The 18,000-nt window shown below is 49.2% G+C and overlaps 2 protein-coding genes across 5 annotated transcripts in view; one reads left to right on the top strand and one right to left on the bottom strand.

Moving 5' to 3' along the window:
• LOC117140672 (chromodomain-helicase-DNA-binding protein Mi-2 homolog) overlaps positions 1-7,134 on the top strand; it is a 28,276-nt gene extending 21,142 nt beyond the window's left edge. The window contains exons 2-5 of one of the 2 annotated variants that reach the window (XM_033303723.1): positions 570-646; positions 709-952; positions 1,082-6,532; positions 6,599-7,134. In XM_033303723.1, coding sequence (XP_033159614.1) covers positions 570-646; positions 709-952; positions 1,082-6,532; positions 6,599-6,738 — 5,912 coding nt within the window. In that variant the 3' untranslated portion in view covers positions 6,739-7,134. Of the gene's footprint in view, positions 1-569; positions 647-705; positions 953-1,081; positions 6,533-6,598 lie in introns of both variants that reach the window. The other variant, XM_033303722.1, reaches the window with a different exon arrangement.
• A 102-nt stretch (positions 7,135-7,236) lies between these two features.
• Positions 7,237-17,978, bottom strand: LOC117140673 (ubiquitin carboxyl-terminal hydrolase 32). 3 transcript variants are annotated; one of them, XM_033303724.1, is made up of 14 exons: positions 17,664-17,978; positions 15,156-15,390; positions 14,811-15,087; positions 14,391-14,619; positions 13,464-14,323; positions 12,270-13,401; positions 11,888-12,190; positions 11,524-11,831; positions 9,660-10,306; positions 9,437-9,603; positions 9,185-9,372; positions 8,943-9,128; positions 8,414-8,881; positions 7,237-8,350 (listed from the first exon to the last, which is right to left on the bottom strand). In XM_033303724.1, the coding sequence occupies exons 1-14, from the start codon at positions 17,722-17,724 to the stop codon at positions 8,072-8,074; spliced, it is 5,340 nt and encodes a 1,779-aa protein (XP_033159615.1). In that variant the 5' UTR covers positions 17,725-17,978; the 3' UTR covers positions 7,237-8,071. The 3 variants fall into 3 exon arrangements, with proteins under 3 accessions (XP_033159615.1, XP_033159616.1, XP_033159617.1); XM_033303725.1 differs by having other exon boundaries at positions 7,238-8,350; positions 11,581-11,831; XM_033303726.1 differs by lacking the exons at positions 7,237-8,350; positions 8,414-8,881; positions 8,943-9,128; ... (1 more) ...; positions 9,437-9,603; positions 9,660-10,306 and adding an exon at positions 11,242-11,431.
• Positions 17,979-18,000: the final 22 nt, after the last annotated feature.

Below are 18,000 nucleotides of genomic sequence, written 5' to 3'. Positions count from 1 at the left end.
AACTTACTAGTTTTATATAAATGCCACGCCCTCATACATGAATACGCCCACAAAACTCACACACCAAACACAACAAACACACCAACATAACGGAGAACTAACACAGCAATTGAAAAAGGAACTTATTAACGATTAATGATTGTGTAAGCCGAGAATAGAAGAAGAGTAAAACAGATCAAGAGACATGAGAAAAATATTATTATTATTATTGTACATCTTAAGAGCAAAACCGCTGACAAGACCAGCAGAATGAAAAATCTTACAAAAAAAGAGATATTGTTATATACTAGTAATTATTAAGACCACAAACAACAAAAGAAGAAAGATGAAAAAAAACTTGACAAAAAAAGCAAAAAATAGAATCAAATAAAATATTGAATCGAAAAAAGCTCGTTTTTCTCTGTTGACTTTATTTTGATTATTGTTTCCTCCATCTATTGACCACCAACCGACCATCGATTGAAGCTCCTTGAACATGACTCACGGTAACTCCAGGTCGCCCTCCAAAGCGATCAATATATCGGGGTAGAACTAATTGCAACTCTTTCTTATTCCTCTGATTCCTTTAGAAGAAGAAGAGGCCCAGGAGGACAACGCACCTGCCGCGGAGCTGTCCAACGACTCCGACGCGCCTCTGAAGCCGAATGTGAGTGGTTCTATAAGTCATGAGTATGGTATATAGATGTAATCCTCTTAAATACCCAGCAGAACGACGAAGACGACGACTACGATCCGGAGGACAGTCGCAGGAAGAAGAAGGGCAAGAAGCGCAAGACCAGGAAGGGCGAGGAGAAGGGTCGCAAGAAGAAGAAGCGCAAGAAGAACGAGAGCGAGGAGGACAGCGACTTTGTCCAGCACGATGAGAGCGTGGAGTACCCCAGCACCTCCAAGCGCGGTCGCAAGCGCAAGGAGGAGAAACAGGCCGCCAAGGAGAAGGAGTCGGCGTCATCCGGTAAGAGCTGGGATTTTAAATAGTGTAGTTACCACCAGTTTTATGAGAGTTAAGCCAAGTAGTTTTGGCTTTAGAAAAGGGATTAACTCTGAACGATAGCCTCATGCTGATTTTTTCATCCACTGCCAGGAATGCCATCTGTGGAAGAGGTGTGCTCGGCCTTTAGCGTCTGCGATGTGGAGATCGAGTACAGTGAGGAGGAGCTGCAGAGCCTGACCACCTACAAGGCTTTCATGCAGCATGTTCGTCCGATTCTGCAGAAGGAGAACCCCAAGATTGCGGCACCGAAGCTCATAATGCTGGTGGCAGCCAAGTGGAGGGAGTTCTGCGAGAGCAATCCGCACATCCAGCAGGAGGGCGGTGCCGCCGGCTCCGGTGCATCCGCCGGACAGGCACGCAGTGTGGCAGGCGATGAGCCGGAGGAACCTCGATCATCGCGTTCCTCGCGCAACGAGAAACCGGACGATATCTACGAGGAGGCCGTCGAGGAGGAGGAAGAAGAGGAGGAGGAGGAGAAGAAGCCGCGTCGCAAGCGCAGTGGACGTGGCAAGAAGGGGCGTCGTCCCTCCGGCAAGGTGCCCACTCTTAAGATTAAGCTGCTCGGCAAACGCAAGCGCGATAGTTCGGACGAGGAGCAAGATGCTAGCGGTGCATCGGAACGCGATTCGGATCTTGAGTTCGAACGGATGCTTCAGAAATCGGATGACAGTGCCGATGAAAAGGAGGCTCCTGTCTCCTCCAAGGCGGACAACTCAGCGCCCGCTGCCCAGGACGATGGATCAGGCGCTCCGGTGGTGCGCAAGAAGGCCAAGACCAAGATCGGCAACAAGTTCAAGAAGAAGAATAAGCTCAAGAAAACGAAGAACTTCCCGGAGGGCGAAGATGGCGAGCATGAGCACCAGGACTACTGCGAGGTGTGCCAGCAAGGAGGTGAGATCATCCTGTGCGACACCTGCCCTCGGGCATATCACTTGGTGTGCCTGGAGCCAGAGCTGGATGAACCGCCAGAGGGCAAGTGGTCGTGCCCGCACTGCGAGGCTGACGGAGGTGCTGCTGAGGAAGAGGACGATGATGAGCACCAGGAATTCTGCCGCGTGTGCAAGGACGGTGGCGAGTTGCTGTGCTGCGACTCATGTCCCTCCGCCTATCACACGTTCTGCTTGAATCCGCCTCTGGACACTATTCCCGATGGCGATTGGCGCTGTCCTCGTTGCAGCTGCCCTCCGCTCACTGGCAAGGCTGAGAAGATCATCACCTGGCGATGGGCACAGCGTAGCAATGACGACGGTCCCTCCACCTCGAAGGGATCAAAGAACAGTAACTCCCGGGTGCGCGAGTACTTTATCAAGTGGCACAACATGTCCTACTGGCACTGCGAATGGGTGCCCGAGGTCCAACTGGACGTCCATCATCCGCTCATGATTCGTTCGTTCCAGCGCAAGTACGACATGGAAGAACCGCCCAAGTTCGAGGAGTCGCTGGATGAGGCGGACACTCGTTACAAGCGTATTCAGCGGCACAAGGACAAGGTTGGCATGAAGGCAAACGATGATGCCGAAGTGCTGGAGGAGCGCTTCTACAAGAATGGCGTCAAGCCAGAGTGGCTCATTGTCCAGCGCGTTATCAACCATCGTACGGCAAGAGATGGCAGCACCATGTATCTGGTGAAGTGGCGCGAGTTGCCCTATGACAAGTCCACCTGGGAAGAAGAGGGTGATGACATACAGGGCCTGCGACAAGCCATAGATTACTATCAGGATCTGCGTGCGGTTTGCACCTCGGAGACCACTCAGTCGCGCAGCAAAAAGAGCAAGAAGGGTCGCAAGTCCAAGCTCAAGGTGGAGGACGACGAGGATCGCCCGGTCAAGCACTACACACCGCCGCCGGAAAAGCCAACCACTGATCTGAAGAAGAAGTATGAGGATCAGCCGGCTTTCTTGGAGGGCACTGGCATGCAGTTGCATCCCTACCAGATCGAGGGCATTAACTGGTTGCGCTACAGCTGGGGCCAGGGCATTGACACCATCCTGGCCGACGAGATGGGTCTGGGTAAGACCATTCAGACGGTCACCTTCCTGTACTCTTTGTACAAGGAGGGCCATTGCCGCGGCCCCTTCCTCGTGGCCGTGCCACTCTCGACGCTGGTTAACTGGGAGCGTGAGTTTGAGCTGTGGGCTCCGGACTTTTACTGCATCACGTATATCGGCGACAAGGACTCGAGAGCGGTTATACGGGAGAACGAGCTGAGCTTCGAGGAGGGCGCCATTCGTGGTAGCAAGGTGTCGCGCTTGCGGACCACCCAGTATAAATTCAACGTACTGCTCACTAGCTACGAGCTGATCTCCATGGACGCTGCTTGTCTGGGCAGCATTGACTGGGCCGTGCTCGTCGTGGACGAGGCCCATCGATTGAAGAGCAACCAGAGCAAGTTCTTCCGTATCCTGAACAGCTACACCATTGCCTACAAGCTTCTGCTTACCGGCACACCGCTGCAGAACAATCTCGAGGAGCTGTTCCATCTGCTCAACTTCTTGAGCCGCGACAAGTTCAATGATCTGCAGGCCTTCCAGGGCGAGTTCGCTGACGTTTCGAAGGAGGAGCAGGTAAAGCGTCTGCACGAGATGCTTGGACCGCACATGCTGCGTCGTTTGAAGACGGATGTGCTGAAGAACATGCCCTCCAAGTCTGAGTTTATCGTGCGTGTCGAGCTGTCGGCCATGCAGAAGAAGTTCTACAAGTTCATCTTGACCAAGAACTACGAGGCTTTGAATTCGAAGAGCGGTGGCGGCTCTTGCTCCCTGATCAACATTATGATGGACCTGAAGAAGTGCTGCAACCATCCGTATCTCTTTCCCTCGGCCGCCGAGGAGGCAACCACCGCTGCCGGAGGTCTTTACGAGATTAACTCGCTGACCAAGGCTGCTGGCAAGCTGGTCCTGCTATCCAAGATGCTGAAGCAGCTGAAGGCACAAAACCATCGTGTCTTGATTTTCTCCCAGATGACCAAGATGTTGGACATTCTCGAGGACTTCCTCGAGGGCGAGCAGTACAAGTACGAGCGGATTGACGGTGGAATCACAGGAACATTGCGTCAGGAAGCCATTGATAGGTTCAATGCACCCGGAGCGCAGCAGTTTGTCTTTTTGCTAAGTACTCGAGCCGGAGGATTGGGTATTAACTTGGCCACGGCCGACACTGTCATTATTTACGACTCCGATTGGAATCCCCACAACGATATTCAGGCCTTCTCCCGAGCCCATCGTATCGGCCAGGCTAACAAGGTGATGATCTATCGATTTGTTACTCGAAATTCTGTGGAGGAGCGCGTTACCCAGGTGGCCAAGCGAAAGATGATGTTGACTCATCTTGTGGTCCGTCCGGGAATGGGCGGTAAAGGCGCTAACTTTACAAAGCAAGAACTGGACGATATCCTTCGTTTCGGTACCGAGGATCTGTTCAAGGAGGATGACAAGGAGGAAGCTATCCACTATGACGACAAGGCGGTGGCTGAGCTGCTCGACAGAACCAACCGCGGTATCGAGGAGAAAGAGTCCTGGGCCAACGAGTATCTGTCCTCGTTTAAGGTGGCTTCGTATGCCACTAAAGAAGAGGAGGAGGAGGAAGAGACGGAGATTATCAAACAGGATGCCGAGAACTCTGATCCGGCGTACTGGGTGAAGCTGCTGCGCCATCACTATGAACAGCACCAGGAAGATGTGGGCCGCAGCCTGGGCAAGGGCAAGCGCGTCCGGAAACAGGTCAACTACACGGACGGCGGCGTTGTGGCGGCAGATACCACGCGGGATGATTCCAACTGGCAGGACAACGGAAGCGAGTATAACTCAGAGTATTCAGCTGGCTCAGATGAGGATGGCGGCGACGATGACTTCGATGACCAGAATGGCGCCGAGAGAAAGGCCAAGCGGCGATTGGAGCGTCGCGACGATCGTCCATTGCCCCCATTGTTGGCCCGCGTGGGTGGAAACATCGAGGTGCTCGGTTTTAATGCCCGTCAACGCAAGAGCTTCCTCAACGCCATTATGCGGTATGGAATGCCGCCGCAGGATGCCTTCAACTCGCAGTGGCTAGTTCGGGACTTGCGTGGTAAATCGGAGCGCAATTTTAAGGCGTATGTTTCGCTGTTTATGCGGCATCTTTGCGAGCCGGGAGCAGACAATGCGGAAACCTTTGCCGATGGTGTGCCGCGCGAAGGACTATCCCGCCAGCATGTGCTCACCCGGATCGGTGTGATGTCTTTAATTCGCAAGAAGGTACAGGAATTCGAGCATATTAACGGATACTACAGCATGCCGGAGCTCATTCTCAAGCCTTGCGAGCCCGTACGATCAGCCCTGAAACAGGATGTGGCGGCACTTGAAGCTCCGCCAGCCGGTGGCAATGTCGACAAGAGCGCTACTACCAGCAATAGCGTCACTCCAGCCACCAGTGCGGCTCCCAGTCCCGCGCCAGCCTCGGAGAAAGGTGAAGACAAAGACAAGGACTCCGAAAAGGAGAAGGATAAGACCTCGTCGGAGAAGAGCGAGGTGAAGCAAGAACAAGAGGCTGAGGATGACAAGAAGCCCGGGGATGTCAAGCAGGAGAACCCGGTGGAGGAAGCCCCCGGTGACACAAAGCCCAACGACGCGGAGGTCAAAACCGAGGTGGCTAAGACAGAGCCCAAGGAGGAGGCCAAGGACCCGGAGGTAAAGGAGGAGCCCAAGACCGAAGAGAAGGAAAAAGAAAAGGTGGAGGACAAGAAGCCAATACCACCGACGACAGTAATTGACGACGACGATGACGATGTGATGATTGTCAAGGAGGACGGTGAGCTAGAAAAGCCCAGTGCCAGTTCACCCAAGGATCAGAAGGCGGTCGCCGCTGCTGCGTCAGCTGCAACTGGAGCCACTGGCAAGGGAACGGAGGACAGCTTGGAGGTGCTAAAGCGCAAATTTATGTTCAACATCGCCGACGGCGGCTTCACCGAACTGCACACTCTGTGGCTCAACGAGGAGAAGGCTGCCGTTCCCGGACGAGAATACGAGATCTGGCACCGTCGCCACGACTACTGGCTGTTGGCCGGAATTGTGACCCATGGCTATGGCCGTTGGCAGGATATCCAAAACGATATCCGTTTCGCGATCATTAACGAACCCTTCAAGATGGACGTTGGCAAGGGCAACTTTCTGGAAATCAAAAACAAGTTCCTGGCCCGTCGTTTTAAGTTGCTGGAGCAGGCGCTGGTCATCGAGGAGCAGCTGCGCCGAGCGGCCTACCTTAATCTCGCCCAGGACCCCAGCCACCCGGCCATGTCGCTTAACGCCCGTTTCGCAGAGGTCGAATGCTTGGCTGAGTCCCATCAGCATCTGAGCAAGGAATCGCTGGCTGGTAACAAGCCCGCAAACGCTGTGCTGCACAAGGTGCTCAACCAGCTCGAGGAGCTGCTCTCGGACATGAAGAGCGATGTGTCCCGGCTGCCAGCTACACTGGCTCGCATCCCACCTGTGGCGCAGCGGCTTCAGATGTCCGAGCGATCGATTCTCTCCCGACTGGCGGCCACCGCCGGAAATGCCTCTAATGCAGGTGAGTCTTGACTCCTGAACTTAGCTTATAGCTTGATATTCAATTGTTGTGTTATTTCTGTTGCAGCTCAATTGATGGCACAATTCCCGGCTGGATTCCAGGGCACAACTTTGCCAGCATTCACGAGCGGACCGGCTGGCAACTTTGCCAACTTCCGGCCACAGTTCTCGGTGCCCGGCCAGCTATCGAATAATTCCGGCGTCTAGGCATCTCCTCAATATCTATGTTAAGAGCATTCGTATTCCATGCAAATATACTTTACTCAAGCTAAGAATTTAAATATCTACACGGTAACACACCCGCACACCCACAACTTATATTTATCATAATCATTTGCAATGAAATCCAGATATCAAGAAACAAAAAATGGACCCATGTCGCGTTCACACAAATAATTAATGCAAAACGTTTGACACTTGGCGAATGGCGAGTTCGGTGTTTCCAGGCTTCGGATTCTGCTCCTGGGGCGGATCGGATCTCAGCAGAGCACGACTCGCGGTCAGTTCACATACGACAAGTACAATAGTTCTTATTAACTTCTCTACTATGTGATTACATAATCTAGATACAAATATAAATGTATTTAATTCCATTGCAAAGGAGTTCCGGCCGAATTATTTATGTGGGTTGGCATGGGAATAGGTTCCGCAGGATCTGCAGTACTAATCCGTAAGTTTCTATATGATCTCTTCCAAAAAACTAATTTATTTCAAGCGTTAAAAGTTGTTTTATTCATAGCTTTTCGTTTCGAATATATCATCATGTTCATGTATATTAATATAAATTAGTTAAGTTCCGCATGTATATATATATATATATATATATATCTGTGGGTGTATATATATAATTTGTAAATATCAAATACATAATCATTAGACATATTGAAGTCATAATTGATAAGCGCAATACTAATTTCGAACCGAATCTGCTCGGCGCGTCACACAAGCCAATCAATACATGTAAATACGTTTGAGTAGAGCAACAATAGTCAGCGAGTTTTGGGATGAAATTCGTAACATCTTGATATTGCTGATCAATGAATGGATAATATCAAACTGTCCACAACGTTTAGCCGTTCGGGTTTCACTTCCGCTTGTTATTTACATCAATAATTACAAATTAAATGGAATTCCCCGACATGGTCTGGCATAAATAATAATAAACTGGCCAAGCTGGCCTAATACAATTAAAATGTTTAAATTATATACAACAAAAACAAAGCAACAAGAAACTATTGAGAATGGATTTGTTCGGCGTAACAAACTAAACTCCACATTGGCCAACCAATATAACATATCATCTACAAGCTAAATATGAATATTGTATATTACATGCATTACACAATTTTCGGCAAAGAAAAATCATTCGTCCTAAAACTAATTAGGGGCTAATCAATCAACTATCGCTGAAAATCAAAATAGGCTTAGAATAGTAAATAACAAAACATACGCGGTTCGAAACAAAACACAAACCCTCTAGAACAGAACGCATAAGATGGAAAAATATAGATCTTCATAGCCGCGATGTCCACGACATCAGTTAGGAAATTGAGCACAGCTTCTTCAGCTCTCCCTCGGTCTCGTCCACCTCGAGTGGCACACTGGCGGTATTGGGCAGCGTCCGTCCCTCGATGTTCGGTAGGTACGGCTCGTAGTCCAGGCCCTTGCGTTCGTAGAACAGCAGATATGCAGCACTTGGATCGATGACCGGCTTCTGGGATATTTCGCGGCAGGAGCTGTCGTTGTAGCAGTACCAGGAACCAGTTGCATTCGATGCGTAGGAAATGTAGTGACCTCCGTTCAGCATGCCCGAGTGAGACTGCAAAACAAGATATACGGTTAGCACACATTCAGGAGGATTAAAGGCATAGGTGACACCCACCACAACAGCATAGAGTCGGTATCTGGGATCGAACTCATCCACATCTGGTTTAAGTCGGTGTTGGTGATAGTCTTCGAACTCGCCATCCACGATGGGCGTTTTGGTGAGACTCGTCGAGATGAGGCGCTGTCGTCGGACAGCATTTTTGGTCTTGCTCTGGCGCAGAATATTCCCTGTGGGCGGTGGTGAAGCCGTAGCTTTTGTTGACCCCGTTTGATTGGGGAGTTCTTCCTTATCCTCCTTATTGGGTGCATCAATCTCGTCCAATTCACTAACAACTTCGTTGGTTGCCATCGTCATTTCTGCATCCTTCTTTAGCTCCAGCAGCTCCTTGTGTCGCAGTATCGTCTCCTGAGGCACTGAGGCCAGATACGGAGTGGGATCGAAGTCATCGAAAGGGAAGTGGACCACTTTCTGTGACTTCACCCACTTGCCGTTGACGCAGTTAAACCGCTTCAAGTGGACAATCTGAGGAACAGCAATGATTAATAAAATTTCACTCGGCATTTGGCGATTAGGCTCGGCTTACCAATATCGGAGGTAGCTTCCAGATCTGGAGCTTCTTGGTGGCGCGTTTTTTGCCCTTGCAATGACTGCAATGATACCACTGCTCCAGTTTCTCCTCGGAGGTGAAGGCGCGCAGGCAATGATTCAGGTCTACGGGCTCCACTTGCTCCCGCCGACTTATGGCAATGGTCTCGTGATCCACCCACAGCTACAAAATTACAAATATAAGTAACCCGTGGACAAAACAATGTCGAGTCTACATACACGCTCCAAGGTGCTTTGGTAGCGCAAGTGCAGGGCGGTCGGATCCCAATCGATGGCAATGGTAAAGTCTTCAAAGTATTTGGTTGTCGGTGTGTACGACAAGGAGGCGGTGTATTCCGGCGTCCGTTTAGCCTCCAGATTTGGTAGCGATGGGAATTTAGCATTCATTTTTGGCGTTGATGTATTACCTGCAAGTGAAAGTAGAATGCTTATTTCTAGCAACGGCAAGCGGATTTGAAGGTCTCTACGCACTGGCGGCGGCATTGATGGGCGGCAGGGCTCCCTGGAGTACATAATCATTGTTGCAGCGAATCTCGCATCCGCGACAGAAGCTTGACCAAGGGCAAATAGCGCAGGTTAGTCCATCTGCCTTGACGGCACGCAACGTGAAGGGGAAATCGTAGCCCAGGCTGTCATCACTGCGTATGCACAAAAGATTAGTAAACAGACGCAGCAAACAGCTGGACATACTCACCAATCGGCGGCATGATTTGCCTGTTCCGTGGTGGCAGGCAATGGGCTCAGCAGCCTGCTCACCTGCTTCCACACGGCGCAGTAAAGATCCTTGTGGGTGCCGCCCTCGCTGTTTGGAATGAGCAGCGGAACGCCAAAGAGACTTGGCCTCGTCTTGTGGTAGGAAAGGAAGTAGCTGTCGTGCCGCGTTATCTTTCGATGCACGGCTACCAAATACTTGCCCGCCTTGTGCGGCGGCTGGGAGGAGCGACGAGAGTAGACCCCGCTACTGGTCTCCGGCTGCGAGGTAGTGATCTGATCCGGCTGATCCTGCTCATCCGCGTTGCCCTCTTCCGCCTGCTCGTCCACGTCCAAACTGGCGCCCAGGGTGTGGCCCGTGCTGAGGCCACTGGAATCGTTTGGCGACGTCCGGTAGGAGCAGTCCTCGCTGCCACTGCCATTACGGCTGCTAACCGGCTCCAGGTCCGCCAATGGAATGGGTTCGGTCAGCGAGCTCTCCATGGAATTTTCGCCGGAATGATTCGTGTAGGACATGGAGCTGGTGTTACTCTCCGTGTGCAGCAGTTTGGCGGACGATACGCGCTTCTGTTGGGCGGCAGCGCCGTGCATAAATGTGTTCTCCGGACTGGAGCTCAGGATTAGCGACTCCTGCACCGAGAGTTGGTATTAGACTTAAGTTGTGCTGATACGGGGTTAGTTATTAAGAGGACTAGGTGGGTGTAGTCGTGAATTGAAGCTTTGGGAGCTCTATTAACCATGGAACAATCTACTTTAAAATTTACAAAATAGCTATAAGGTAAACGCTAAAACTCCAAATCAACTTTAAAATGTACAAATTGTTTATGGAACGTGTTTAATTAACTTGTTGGTTTTTTTTAGTTGTTTAGTGAGGGCGGTGGAGTGTAAAAAAGTAGCTATTCAATTAACTTGGTTTAGGTTTTATACAGGTCTCGAAAGATAACCTGTTTTTTTACTCAAATTTAAAATACAACGGAAAATTACATCAAAGACACGTGAAATATGGGAATTTAAAATAGATTTAAGAGTAAATTGACGAAAATTTGAAAATGTTTACAGAAAGTTTACAACTTGAATACATAAAGATAGATCTTTATATCCAAAAATACATTAAAATACATCTAACAAACAAGCTAAGAAAATGTATTTCTTTTCGGATACTCAAAACTTTCTAAAAACAAACACAATATATGGATATGGCATCGCAAAGCTATGAGAATGACCAAAAACTACGAGAAAAATAATAATTCACAAGCTTCCAACTTGAAAACCAGCAACAACAAAGAGATTTCCAAGGATAGCCGAGAAGTGATTCGAAGTGTTTGATTGGGTTTAAGCAAATAATTTACATTAGTTTATAGAATAAGGCCAGCAACAAAGTAAGTGATTAGTAGAAGGAAGGATGTATATATTACAAATAATTGATATCAATTTGGTAGAAGTGTGCGAATACGAAAGTAGGGAGAATATACAGAGTATGCTAGTACTTTTGAGTAAATAAGAGGGAAGCCCACAAACCACGCAGCAAACGGCAACTGTTCATTTAACATAGTGTATTTAATATATTTAGATTAAACGCTTGTAAAGTGACAATCGAGAAGCAGACGGAGGCGGATTCTTGGCGGATCTCGGATCTTCGATCTTCCGATCTCGCATTCGCAATCAGGGACGACCCGACGATATATCATACGAGTAGCAGCAGTTTCGCCGCTGAGCAGCAAGCTCGCTATCCTAGGCAAGGAATGTTCTGAAGCTCTGAATTTTAGAATTCGATATGGCCCCAAATAGATGGGGCGTAAATCTATGATATTAAATACGTATATGTTAATATAGTTTAGAAGCCATACCTTGAAGCAAAATAGGCTGTGGGGCATGCACTCTCTCTTTCCAAAGCACCGGCTTACCTTTCCGGCCTCATCTGGCAGCAGTTCGTGCACCTGGTTGTCCCCGCTTCCGTTTCCGCTGTAAGTGCTTACGATAGGATTGTAATTGCTGTTGCTGTTGCATTGCGACACATCCGTGCCCACCTCCGCCTCGCCTTCGACCTCCAGGCTAGAAACGTGGCCGTTGCAAAGGACTCGGGACGAGGCGCGGTTGCTGGACGTCTGCAAAGTGCTCAGCGAGGACAGCGAGTCCTGGGCGCTCGTGATCAGAGCTGAAAGTTCGAAAGTGTAGAAACACATATACCTACTATACCATTAGGTGCCTTACCGGAACTGCGCTGTATGTCCTTAAGACCCTGCTCGATGTGCATGCTGAGCCCTGAGTTGGATCGGGTTCGCACACTTTGTTCCGGCAGCTGATAGACGTACAGCTCCTTGGCACTCTGCGTCCGCAGCTTCTCGTCGTCGTTTAGCACCTGGCGTATTTGTGAGTTCCATAGCTCGCAGACGAGCATTAGATTTGGCGGCAGGGAGCACATGGTGGACAACTTGTGTTTCAGGTGCGAGTACTTGCAATCGGAGTTCAGGCGAAAACCATATTTGATTGGCACGCTTCCATCCAACAGAATTACTGCAAATAAGAAAGTCATTAATATAATAATATAATATAATAAACGTAGTAGTATTGAGTTCAACTACGAATTACTCACCCAAGACCTCAAAGTAGACATAATTCTCTACCGGAAGCGGCAAACTGAGCAGACTAAACGGATCGAATCGCACCGACTCGTGTTCACAACCCAGACAGCTGACCTTGGATTTCAACTGGCCGTAGAACAGATCAATGATAATTGACTGGTTTCGGGCGTGGTGCTGGGACCACGCCTCGGCGGCCACTATTTTGTCTGGGCGCCCATTCGAGTCCTTTAGTTCGCTGTAGGGCTTCTCCATCACCCGGTTCAGGTCCTCATGCAGAGCGTCCAACAGCCACTCGAGCAGCTCCTGGGAATCGTGCTGACCTCCACCGGCGAACTGCGGCGCATACTTGTTGACGCAAAAGCGTAGCTTGAGCGGCGCCACAGATCTAGTCGTGGCCGTCCAAACCTCCTTGAGCAGCTCCGCATAGCGCATGGCTAGCTGGCCCTTTGTGCCCAGTTTGTTGGCCGCGTTCACCTCGAATCGGTGCATCTCTCGCTGAAAGTATTGTGCCAGTGGTTGGGTATTAAACAGCACCTGGAGAGCGGCGTTCATGAAGCAGGTGTTGCCCAGGTTGTGCAGGCCTGTGGCTCCGGGCGCATGAACCGACATAATTGAACTGCGGGTTAAGCGACGCCGGTCGCCCGGTGTTCCCGAACCCTGGCCACTTTGAGCGGTGGCCAAGGAGCCAAGTTCCTCCGGCCAGGTCAAATCTTTGTTGCGGATTTCCAGCAACAGCTGGTCATTGTCCCGAATGAGCAGCTCTTTCAGGCACATGGCATCCTCTTCTAGCAATATGGCACCGTTGTCCAGCTGTGGAACGTGCCACAGCCGGATATCCTCCGACTTAAGACGCAGTTGCTCGCACAAAAACTCGCCCACCTGGCGCACCGTGGCCAGTCGGCTGAAGGCGGCCGTGTAGGCCAAGTATCGCTTCGGCGGTTGAAGTACACTGCTCGCTGCAATGGCGGCATATCCGCCTCCGGAGGCCAGCACTCCGTAGCCACCGCTCACCGTGGAGCCCCAGCTACCAAGTTGAGTGCCTCCGCCTACGCCTGTCTGGGATGGCTGCGCCTGGTGGAGCAGGATTCGCAGGTTCAGCGGGTAAAGCTCCAGTTCCACATCAGAGTTGGGTGGTTGAATGACCTGGAGTTAAGTTAAGTTCATAAGAAAACGTTTCTGATTATTAAATAGTTTTCTTTGCTTACCTGTCGTGGCAGTGGAAGGTTGTCGCCATACCATCGATTCAATGCCTTCCACAGTGACTTGGGCACCAGTTCAAAGTCGTGGTTCTGCACCAGCGGTGTGTCCCGCTTGAGGTGACCACCCTCGCCGGTGAGAGTTCGAACATTCCGGAACGGATTGGCGGTGATCAGATTGCTGTTGTCAATAGGCCCTGGTCGCACAGGTCCGCAATGCCGTCCAGCTGAGATGCCACTACTCGCCGACCCGGAACCGGAAGCCGATCCCGTGCCGGAACCCAGGGAGTAGCTATCGTGCTGTTCCAGGCTGTGGGTGTTGAAGCTCTCATCGCAGACGAGTGCCTCATCAACAGCTGTCCGCTGACTGGCGGTGCGCTTGCAATAGTCGCAGGTGTGCGCCGTGTGCTGAGTGTATTGCATCCAACTGAGCCACCAGTCATGCGTGATCAAGTACCAAAACTGTCCCACGCGGTACGGCCTGCGCTCCTCCCGTCGCAGCCATCCCCGGACAATATCGTTCTCCATGTGCTTGCACTGGGGCCACAGGCCAAAGACGATGTGGCAAAGCTCGAAGATGAGGTCCAGCAAGGGCTGCATGAGTCTCAGATCACACTGTACGGTCCACAGCATAAAATCCTCAGCGGTCAGCGAGACATTGTCTCGGGTTAGCTTACTAGGCGTTCCATCCGGACTTCTTCTCTGTCCAAACTCCAGAAGATCACTTATCACCAGCTGTTTGGTCAGATCCTTGTATTGCTGGGACTCCCGATTTTCCTTGGCCACTAATAGCAGAACATTGATCATCTGCAGTGTTTCCTCGTGACTAAGAACGCCATCCCGATCCACATCGAAGATTTTGAAGCAAACTGTGGGTAGGCGTTTATTACTCAATTGATACTCAATAGAGGAATGATAAAAGTATTTAGTACTTACATCGTGTCCTTTCCACACCCGGTCCTCGGCAGGCGGCACTTACTCCGCAACACAACTCCTTAAAGTCGATGTGTCCGTCCCGGTTCTCATCAAAGGCGTTGAATAGACCTGCTAGAGCATTCTTTGGTATGGGTGGGCTGATCAGGGGTCCCAGGAACTGCAAGTCGATTTGGCCATTTTGGGAAGTGTTTTTCAAACGCCAAAACTCCTTTTCCAAATCGCCAATGTCCTACAATAGAATTGAACGAGGTTTCAGTATGAACTAGTCAAACGTAAGAACGCGAATGATAGGCGATTGAGGTAAATTCAGTGACGGATAACAAAACAGTTGCGGAACCAAGCGGATATTAATTATAAATTGCATTTCCCACGAAATGATTCGCTCGAATGTGTTGATTAGCCTCAGTTGCACATTCTCACCTTCTCCTCAAGATGCGTCACTCCAGCGAGGCTCTGGTAGAACGTTGGCGTCTCCAGCTCCGAAGTGAGGCTAACACAGTTGTCGGACAGCAGCCATTTGGAGAGGACCGTGGCATTGCGATGCTTTATGATCCAGTCCTGGAACTGCTCGAAATTGACGCGTTCGCTTTGCGCGAATAGGGAGACGCTCTCGAAGGGAGCCAGATTGACGTTGCGCACATAGTCCGACTTGATGATGAAGGTGCCGGCATCGTTGCAGTAGAGGTTCCACAGGAATCTAAAACGAAAGTAAGTAGTTGGGTTTAGCTTAGATCAATTCAGCCTTGCACACTATGGCACACTCACTTGGTTTTCTCCGCTTGGGTACCACGAGTTATCAGGACCAGACCGCAGAGCAGGTCGTTGAAGGAGATGCCACGCTGGGTGCCACCACAGGCGGCATATAACATGTCCACGATCTTTGGCGGCACTCCCTCGCACAGCACATCCTGCTGAAAGGCATTCCGACTGAGGAAGTTCCTGCCCACGCCCGCTGACTTTTTGAATGCATCTCTCAGGCGGCGAAGCTCCACGTCGCTTACTGCAATAAAAATCGGTGAATGAGTAACGCTGCGGTAGGGATTATCCCATGTACCTCTAATAAATAGCCGGTATTCCTGGTAACCCCCTCATTTAATGCGATTTACGACCTCGATTTCACACCAACCGACGTGCCGACCATAACGAACTGATTATTGGGAACAGAAGTTCCAGTATAGAAACCCAATTCAAATACATTCACTGTAATTGTTTGTTATATCAATAAACATCATTTCCGAGCTCATTCATCAATTCTATTACTTATGGTATTAAGATCCGTTGTTACCTAATTAACCATTATCAGTAATTGATTTTCAACTAATTACCTAAAATGCAAAAAGGTTTGTGGGTAGCGGTGCAATAGTAGGTATCATGGATATTATGTTATCTAACTATAATTTAAATATATTCTAGGATTCTTTCCATATGATCAACAAATAAAAAAAGTTCTTCCAAAACGGTAAATTATATAAATTATAAATAAGTTAAGAAAAGAAGAGGGTATCCCGAAGTCCACCACAAAGTTAATTTTATTTGTTTAATAATTGTGAATCATTTCCCGTGGAATTAAAGCAGCATAACGCACACAACCAACGATACTTTAAAATAGTTTCGCACTTAAGTCAGAAAATGATAAGAAACGGATATCGTTAATATCGTTGTGCATTCTCAATAGTATGCTAATTTATGTTACTTCATCTTGAATGTACTACATGGTATGGTGAATAGATTAATAAACGTATTTATATTCCTATTGAACAGTTTTCATTCATGCCCCGTTGCTTATAATCCATAACTTTGATTATTTAATGTCGGAAATAAAAGGCCACAAGAAGCGCAATTAAATTGACAATAAATAAACCATTTTAATTTCAACGATCAGGTTGAGAGAACCCAGAGCCAACTGATAAGCGCCAAACCGGGCGTGAAAATACATTCCCCACTTGATTGGGCAATATTGCAGGCGAATTATGCGACGTCACGGAAACGGCATTTTATTGAATGTCAACTGCAACTCGAGTCTGCGATTATTGACCACCGCGCACATACTTGCATGCTAGTCCTCACTTTCCCCCTTGCTTTTACTGGAACCGGTTGGAGTGGCTAATAAGAAGCACACGCACCTGGTCGCACGCCCCACACCAGTGATGGTGGGTGCTGGAGGGGTGGTCCGGAGTGCTGGTGTTCCGGGGGAGTGAGCCTTATCAGCGACACTCGTTTTCTTAACTCTGGCTGGGCCGCCTGGCCACAAATCAGCAACCATAACCATAACAACACCAGCAGTTAGATGATTGCCAGCGCAAAGGGAAGGCGGAATAAAGTAAGTGGAAAAGCAGTAAGGGAAGCTAAACGTCATTGAGCTTGGGGCGAAAATGGGTGGACAAGTTGGCTAAAATAATCTTAGCTCTTCTGGACGATTACCAATTTGATTGCTGGTTCACTATTATAAAATATTTGGAGAAGAGTGAACATTCCGATTTTCAGACTTTGTAAATAAATTTCTATTTTTTTCGGCTTATCAGCAAGTAATTCCTTTTCCCATTTAAACATATTCCACTTAAGGAGGAATTGTGAGAAATAAGGAAATTATATGCAGAATTAAAAGCCCAATGAATTGTTTATTTTCAAACATTTTTCCTATGGATATTCCAATTGGGAAATCGAAAACCAAAATGCTCCCTTTTCTTTATCAAAAAAATATGTGAAGTAGGCTTCTTTATAAAATACTTTAACAGAAGACCTTTGCCCATAGAGTGCGAATCGAAATGAACACTGGAATGACATGCTGAACTTGAAATGAACCGTATTCGCAGCGACATCCGCATCCGCGCATTACAGTCACCCTAAGCGTGAACTGCACTCCACTGGCTGTCTAACTGTTTCTCATGTGCCTTCGCTGCTTTGTTGTCTCTCACCCACCCAGCGCACAGCTCCCACTGGCCACCCCATTCGGTGAGCTTTTCTATTGTGACGTCACTGGCGGCGGAGACGCAAATACCCATGCACATGAAATAAAGAAGCCACACTGGAATGGCAGTAGATAATTGCAAGAGATAGGATTAAGCGGAGCACGAGGAGGGTGGTGGAGGCGGTTGGGGGTCAGTGGTGATTCCCGTTGGTCAGAAGACGTGGGCGCAACAACACAATGGAATCGATTGCACCTGCTTGTACGTTGTTGTTGCTTTCGCAGGGGGTTCTGTTTTTTGATTAGCAGTGACCTATTTTCTGCGGCTGGGAGACGGCCCCACAAGTAACCAGCCGGAGGAGACTCACCGCGCTTCACCGAATCCTCGTAGCTGACGCTATTGGAGTGCTTGGACTCCTTGGTGCCCATGGTCCAGAATTTCTTGTTTGCGGGGGTGCAACTCAATGGATTCTGGGGCTCCGCCTGCTGCTGCGTCTGGCGACGCCACTTTTCACATTTGTTCAACTTCACTTCACAGTCGCGGGCGGAACAATCGGCTGCTGTTGAGGATCAGGTGCAGGATCACGACGATATATGTGTGTAAATATATAATATACACCTGTCTTTTTGACTCTTGTCTTGTGCTATTTTCTTCTGTTTCTTTCTATGCTCGCGCACTTTCCAACACTAACTGGAAACAGCTGT

This window comes from Drosophila mauritiana, chromosome 3L, assembly GCF_004382145.1.
Source record: "Drosophila mauritiana strain mau12 chromosome 3L, ASM438214v1, whole genome shotgun sequence".
Lineage (NCBI taxonomy): Eukaryota > Metazoa > Arthropoda > Insecta > Diptera > Drosophilidae > Drosophila > Drosophila mauritiana.
The sequence above is the reverse complement of the archived record's forward strand: the minus strand, read 5'-3'. Positions and strand labels throughout refer to the sequence as shown.